General features: G+C 42.4%; 1 protein-coding gene across 1 annotated transcript; it reads right to left on the bottom strand.

Moving 5' to 3' along the window:
• LOC109060409 lies at positions 1-7,602 on the bottom strand. Its single transcript, XM_042754762.1, is given in 4 exon segments — positions 1-501; positions 503-653; positions 1,138-1,243; positions 7,350-7,602. Coding segments are annotated over 4 exon segments (1,011 nt in total).
• Positions 7,603-7,918: the final 316 nt, after the last annotated feature.

Below are 7,918 nucleotides of genomic sequence, written 5' to 3'. Positions count from 1 at the left end.
TCACTGAGTAAGGCAATTCTGGAAAAAAAGAAAAGTACTTATTTCTTTTGGGGCAGACCCCGACAGGAAGGGATCCACACAGTTATTGTTCACACATTTCCGGCATTCCATCGCATTACTGATTCTCATACACCGATAAAGAGGCACTATCTTATCAATGTTTTGAAATTCTGTTTGGCGATCCCTGTCATTGTCCCTGTGCCAGATCTCTTGGAAGACAAAGGCATTCATTTGGCCTTTTCTTTTATTGATCCAATTTCTAAGGCCTTCTGTAATATTGTCTGCACTCTGAAGGCATGTTTCCACACAAGGTGAGTTGTACGAATAAAACACTACACAGCTCTGGTTTCTTGCCTTTTTTAGAAGTTTGTCCATGAGAGAGTTACATACAGGATAGAGCAGAACATGCTCAGAATGTTCTGTTCTTTTCTTATCTATTCTAACTGGCCGTGAAGCAATGACATTTTTTTTTTATGTGCAAAGTTGTGATTTGTTAACTTTTTTGAGATTTGTTTTTTAGCTTTTTCAGTGCTGCATCTTCCTTGTCAAACACATTCTTGATTTTAGTACCACTATAAACACAATGAGCCGGTGGGACATAGATGGATAATGCATACTGAGCATCAGTTCCTTGTTTGGTCTTTGGCTGGACACTGAAAGACATAAAACAGCATAAGGTTAGGTTACACTTTAATTTTGATAGTCCACTTTAGACATTCTACTAACTATAAGTAACTTTGTAACTACATGTCAACTACATGTCAACTAATTCTCATTAATTTGCAGCTACATGTCTACTAACTCTCAGAGTAGACTGTTAGGTTAGGTTTAGGGTTAGTGTTAGGGGTAGGTTTAGGGTTAGTATAAGTTAACAATAAGTTTACAAAGAAAGTGTTAGAAGATATTAAGCAGACAGTCTACTAATAATCTACTAACTGCATGTAGTTGCAAAAATACTTACGGTTAGTAGAATATCTCAAGTGGACTATCGAAATAAAGTATTACCTAAGGTTATTGCAATTAACACAAAACATTGTATTTGCCTTGTTCCATGTGCATTTTGTCATTCAAACCACATGCACAGTTCAAACAGAATACATTGGTTCAATCATCAACTTCAAGCACAAATGTACTTACTTGTCATAAAAATACTGGGTCATTTGAGCAAGACACACAGTGTTCACCTCCTCATTGCCTTGAACACACAGATGAAGCAGGCAGAGAAAGAACGATGACGAGACCCCTCAGTGGTTACCACAGACACCTAAAAGTGAAAAACATCACTCATTTCAGCACAAAACTTGGTTCAGTCATGATCTGAAGAACCAGAGTGTTTAAAGGGGGCACTCACACTAGGCATGTCTGCCACAAACCGAGTCCGAGCACATTATCCTCCTGGCCCAGTAGCGATTATACATTTTAGGGCAGATTGTTGGACATAGCACTAGTTTATCATAAACGTTTTGTAAGCTTTAATATTCTCAAAAGCACTGAACACATGCAGAACACCTTCTGGTCGAGGTTGTTTTATTCAGTCTTGACGGTAAACAGACTTTAAATACTACAACACGCAAAAAGTGTCTACCTTAGAACAAATAATTGTCCTTTTAAAGACATATTGACCCAAACATGAAAAATTCTGGTCATCAGTTCCTCGCACCGCAAGTTGTTCCAAATCTTTTGTATAGCATGGTTTCATTGGGCACAATGCAAGCATGTCTGGCCCTCAGTTCCGATCTGTGTTTGTTTTATTCGTCTTGCTAGTGGCGCAGACTACAAACGTAAACATTTAAAGTTTAAAGTGATGAGTGATGAAGTTGGGATTGGTGTGTGTTGTGCTGTGGGATGTGTTTCCCATACATTTATTTATTTGTGGCGACCAGTGCCACGATAATCAAACCGAAGTGGCGGTGTGTTGTTGTTTTCACTGTATTTCTTGAAGGAAAGACTCTCTCTAGAAAATGTTTCAATGGTCATTTCATTTCATCTTGCTTGTTATATGGCTTGATAAAGAGCAGTTGTTTTGTCGGAGCGGAGTCGCTTTGTGCTGACAGCAGTTTCCGGGCAAACATCTGTTTCTCACGCTGATAGCACCTCTTGCTGGCAGCGACTACATTGGGCATTTTTTCACTAGGCCCCGCTCGATTTACCACCAGAAAACATATTTTGCTTGTTATCAAAAAATAAGATACGACCAGGAGGGTACTTGCGCTGTTGGTTATTGATTCGATTTGGAAGTCGACCGAAAAGATAAGTTAGGGCACAAAAGCGTGCATAGGCCAGGAAACATTTGTTTATGTTACTGCCTTTTGAGGCTGTCTATAAGCTTCTTTGTTGTGACTGAAACATCAAAGGAAGAGTTTCTGTGGGCTAACCAAAAACGGAATCTCCGCCAACCAGTTGACTTCCATAAGATTTATTTTTCTTACTATGGTAGTGAATGTTGGGCAAAGATCTGTTTGAAAACTGAACATTCTTCCAAATAATCTTCCTTTGTGTTCAGCCAGAACAAAGAATTTTGGAAGGAAAACAAAAAAAAAATGTAGTTGTTTTGTTTTGTAGTTTATTTTCTGCCTGCTATAAAGGACAATACAATTTATTTATTTCTGGTTCAATCAAGAACAAGTTTTTTTTACATTATTCCTCGCTAACAAGATTTGTTTTCTATCATGGTGGTGTGGTTCAATTAAATTTGTAAAGCATTAATTAAAATTTTCTCATTGAACAAAATTAGAAATGCAACCACGTTTGTTTTTTGTTTTGCCAGCAATTTTTTCATGAACGAACTTAAAGATCTACAGACTTTTTCTATGTACAACAATAAGGCCAATTTAATTCAATTAGCATTCACAAATCTTGCTATAAATCCTGTGTTGTAGTGGAGCACTTCCTCCTTTGTCCGAGATTCATCCATACACCTCACAGGTGTGGCATATCGATCGACTCTGCTGTGATTCGAATCTTAAACATACGTCCAAGAGTTTTACACTCTTTAGTCTGTGATTGTGGCGATATTTCCCCGCCCCACAACCGGATGCTGAACAGAAACTATCTGTGATTGGTAGATTGACATGTCAGTCTAACAGGCCTCATGGGCGGGCCTTGGCCAATGAAAGCTGCCATTGATTAAAAGACCTTCATGCCGTCAGTCTGAGGTTATGGCTACACGAGGAACTAAATTCTGTCCCCCGTTTGCTGACCTTTAACCCAAATGCCCTCATAAGCATGGTTCCATATCGAGCCCTACAATACATTTTTAATATTTCATTTTGAATTATCTGTCTGCCTTCTTACTAATAGAGTGGCGATATATTTGAATTCTGATCACTAAACTAAAATGTTAGCGGTATTTTCAACACCACGCACCCCCCGTTCTAGCCTGCATACAACGAGGCTACACATATACCCCCCCATACAACAATAATTAAGCCATCTATAAAACCAAACAACAAATAGCATTAATTATAAGTATAAGCTAGTTATTCAAAACAGCCTCGCCAAAGCCCTTCAACGTCACATTGAACTCGGCGTAATTTACCACTTCATTTAGTCATTTTGAGCAAGACACTCTTTTATCCAAAGCGGACTTGACAAATATAATAAATTTGGACGTGAAAAAAAAAAAAAGAATGTAAAATAAACCTGAATAAGGAGTACATTTCAAGTTGGGGAAAAACCTTCTTCTCAAAAACTAATTTCAAGTTTCGGTTTAAAGATGTATTTTTTGGAAACATTTGACTTGTACATCCCGTTCTGATTCTGGCGCACATTAGTTCTGCGCATACGTATGGTAAACAAGCAAACTAAGCATTATAATCGGTCATTCATGGGATGGTTGCGTAAAAAAAACAAAGGGAAACACATTTTCAGCGAGCGGGAACGGAATTGGCTGCTTTCACCAGTCCGCCCAGTACAACAGATTCATATAACCATGATGAAAACCATAATATTGCATATCTTTTTTCATCCCAGATTGATGAGAGAAGTGAGCTTGCATGTAGCAGAGCCTGTGTGCCTGAGGCATGTTCTGTGTCGAATTGAGACCTCAAAGCGTGAGTGTAAAAGCAGGGTTGAAATGATCTACTAGAGTCGGTGACGTTCTTTCTCTTATGATGACTTCCCTTTTATCTGCTGTTCAGACTCAGAAGAAGTTTCAGAGCAGCTGTGTGCATCTACGGTGAAGAAGGATGTGAAGAGGAAACCAAGGACGCGCAGGTGGTTTTTATTTCTAACACGTGACAAACCCCTCGTCTTCAAACACCAATCAAAATTTGTCTCTTTTAATAGCGCATCACTGAATGTCTTTGCATGTCTCGCCATGTTATACGGTTAGCTGCTGTTCCTTCAAGTATTCCTCTAAGAACCTCTAAGGGTTTATACAGAAACTGTGCTGGTTAAATCTTTTTTATAAAGCTGTGCAACTTTTTATCCGTATTTCTTTGATGACTTAAAAATTTTTAAAAGGTTCCACATTCATTTAAAAATAGAAAACCTCTGTAACAGTTTACACTATTTTTAAAAATGCGCACTGATTCTGCAAAACTTACTTGCCATATTACTGGAAAGATCTTCTTAATTTCTCTCAAAAAACAGTGTGTCTGTCTATAAAAAGATCTTTTAGACGGCATCATTCCAGGGCCCCAGTTTATATGGCCGTGGCCTCCTCTCATGCCCACACTAGTAGACACAAGGCCTTGATACAATTTGATGGGATCATGGGGGACAACATTACTAAGCATAACTCCGTGCGGCAACATACATCAGACAAGAATGGCCACGCTGACAACAGGCAGACAACCTCTTAGGAGGGCAAGAAGGAAGACTTTGGGTAACAAAGGTCCCTCTGAAAGTCGACGAGGACTTCCTATTGGTCAAAATAGATTTTCTGCCCTTCACGCCACCAAACAGAATGATTCCTCAGGTTTTGGCCATAAAAATTCCCTAGGAACTCACTGGCACACCGCAGACCCAGCTGATTGAAGACACACAAAGAGGGAGCACAGAATTCCATCCAAATCCATTGTGCATCAACCTATCGTTCTCAAACCTCTTTAAAATGAAATGCAAAATACAACACACACATCGTATACTTATTCAGACGTAGAAATTATAGTTATTCTCAGCGGACCATTTGCAGGGGTACCCTGTGAAAAAAAAACAGCAAAATGCTGGCTTAGGTATGTTTTGAAAAAAAGTGATGAAAGTAAACGTGAAAAGTCGTGACATTTGCCAAGTATTGGTAACCTATACTCGGAATTGGTGCTCTGCATTTAACCCACTCCAAGGTGTACACACCACAGCAGTGAGAACGTGAACACAACTCGTGCCAACACAACCACACCGGAGCACGTGCGTCAGCTATATCCAGCAACCCGGGAGCAACTGAGGGTTCAGGTGGCCTTTCTCAAGGGCACTTCAGCCATGGGTATTGAGGATGGACAAGGAAAAGCGCTGTTCATTTCACTCCCTCCCACCTACAAACTCCTGCCAGCACTGATCACTCGAACCTGCATAACCTTTGGATTACAGGTTCCACTATCTAACCATCTAGTCCACACAGCTGCCCCACAACACGAACACAGAGAGCGAGCCAGCCAGGAGTCGAACCTAGAATCTTCTTATTCGTAGTCAGATGTGTTTATCCATGCGCACTGGCCCCACCGATTGCAAATCGGTGGGCCATGGGATGAACACGGGATGCTGGTTTATGCTGTGCCTTGCTGTTTTTGACCATGTTTGGACTTAATGCGTTGTAACATTGCTAAAATGATCTTCTTGTGGTTTGCGGTAGTGAATGTTAATTGGTAAACCTTTAGTGCCATTTCTGAATGTGTGTTTGGCCTATTGCAGATACGTTCCACAAGAGGAAAGAAGGGACGCTGATTGGAAGCAGCTAATCACAGCCTGAAATGAAGAAGTGCCAGATTGCAATCTCCTCCTCCCCTCGGAAAGAGATAAAGGTACCACCACAAAAAACACTCCTTGTTCTGAGTCTCCCATCAGAGAGACAGTGGCAGTACACTGATCTGAGTCTCAAATTTTGTCAACTCATTTAGTGAGAATTTGGGAAAGGGGAGCGCCTTCGCACATTGCGAGGCATGCTCAGACATCCTGGCCAAATTGCCCATTGGCCTCTTGACCATCATGGCCTCCTAACAATCCCCATATCTGCTGTTGTCTTCATCACTCCTGTCTCCTCTCAACCAATATGCTGGTGCAATATGCTGCCGTCGCTCACAAAACGTCGCATCATCCAGGTGGATGCTGAACACTGTTTGTGGACGAGGAGATTCCCCCTTCTATGCACAATGCTTTGAGTACCCAAAATAGTGCTTTATAAAATGTAAGTGTCACCGGGTGACTAATCCGAGCTGAGGTTTTAACTGAAGTGTGGGAAATATTTCCGCCCGGACTAATTTAAGTGAAACATGAGTTCTGTTCCGGTTGGCCCAAGGCGGGGAAATTATCCAAGATACACGTCAGGTGTGGGAAGAGGACGTGTCGGATACCGATTGGAGGATCGGGAAGGAAGCAGAGATATAAAAGGGGCTGGTTTTTACTGACAGAAGGGGGTAGTCTGTTCCGCTGTTTGTTCCACAACGATAGGATGGCTGGTGTGGCGTGGATGTTGTATTACGGGCTGCAACGGAACCAAGGAAAGGGGAGAGTGGAAGTGCGGAGAAGTTAAGTGATCAACCTTTTGTTATGTTGTGTTTTACATCTTATATCTGGATTGAGTTGAAGGAGCGATCCTATGGGTTTGGAAGGCCCCGGAGTGAAGGAGAGCATTGATTCGTATTGGGAGAGGCAACCTGTGTACTGGTGGTGTTAAGACTTATGGACATTCCTTGTATATTGTGGGAGTGGATGACGGATGTGGAGGGAGACTACTGCCTTTAAGAAAGGGTTTCCGACTGCATATTGTTCTTCTCCGTAGCAGTGGTGTAATGCCTCCCCTCTTGTGTTGACTAATCATCCTCAGTGTTGTGTTTACTCAGTGGTGAAGTCGTGCCTTGCGTTAGGAGATCGCTGGGAAATACGAGGAGAAGACTCCGGGTAGCCACGATATATACGCCTCCTGCTGTGGTCTAACCCCCTGCCTTCCATCCATCTGACACGCCGCCTTCCACAGGACTCTGAGCCCGAATACGGGGAGTACACCCGCTGATCTTCTTTCACTTCGGAGTGTGTGGATGCGGTGAGTGCTGCCTATATTGAAGGTACACACGATGCAGATTGTCGTGCCTGTTGTGGTGTTGTGGTGTTGCCCGTGGCTGTGTCCCCGGTCCGTGGAAGAGGCTGACAGTGAGAGGAGCGTCAGGTGTATTTGGGGCAACCACAGTCTTTACCGTAGATTCGTGAGCTTGGACTGTTGGAGTGCGCCTCTGGAGAGGGTTGATGGACGTCGCCCACACAGAGCTCTCTGTATGCTTTAATCCAAACTTTAACCCTTTCAGCCACGTTGACTTTGTGTCCTTGGCCTGGTGCCAGCAACCAACCGGCCTTGTGCGTGTCGTCCTGTTCTGTCTTTCGACGAGGGAAAGCGAATGACAACACCGATCCTCCCCCGTGTGTCCCCCTTGCCAGCTGGGCGTGAGCCATATTGTTTTGCATACAGCTCATTCACCTGTAATGCCCTGGTTCACCACCGTCAGTCTTGACCAAGACCCGTATCTCTCTTTGCTTTAAACTTACCTGGAGTGGAGTCGGCTGGAAATTAAGGGCTGAAGTGGAGTGTGTCGATGAAGGGGTGAAGAGGAGTGTTATCGAGGACTGGAATCCGTATCTGTGGACAAAAATAAGTCGAGTCATTAGTAGTTTAAAGTTTCCCCCTCCCCTTTCCCCAAACATTTTTAAATAAATAAAATGTTAAAATTTAATCCTGGTTGGTCGGTGAGTGCATTGGGGTGGTGTGGGA

This window comes from Cyprinus carpio, unplaced genomic scaffold, assembly GCF_018340385.1.
Source record: "Cyprinus carpio isolate SPL01 unplaced genomic scaffold, ASM1834038v1 S000006590, whole genome shotgun sequence".
In the NCBI taxonomy this organism is placed as follows: Eukaryota; Metazoa; Chordata; class Actinopteri; order Cypriniformes; family Cyprinidae; genus Cyprinus; species Cyprinus carpio.
This window is presented reverse-complemented; position numbering and strand designations above follow the sequence as displayed.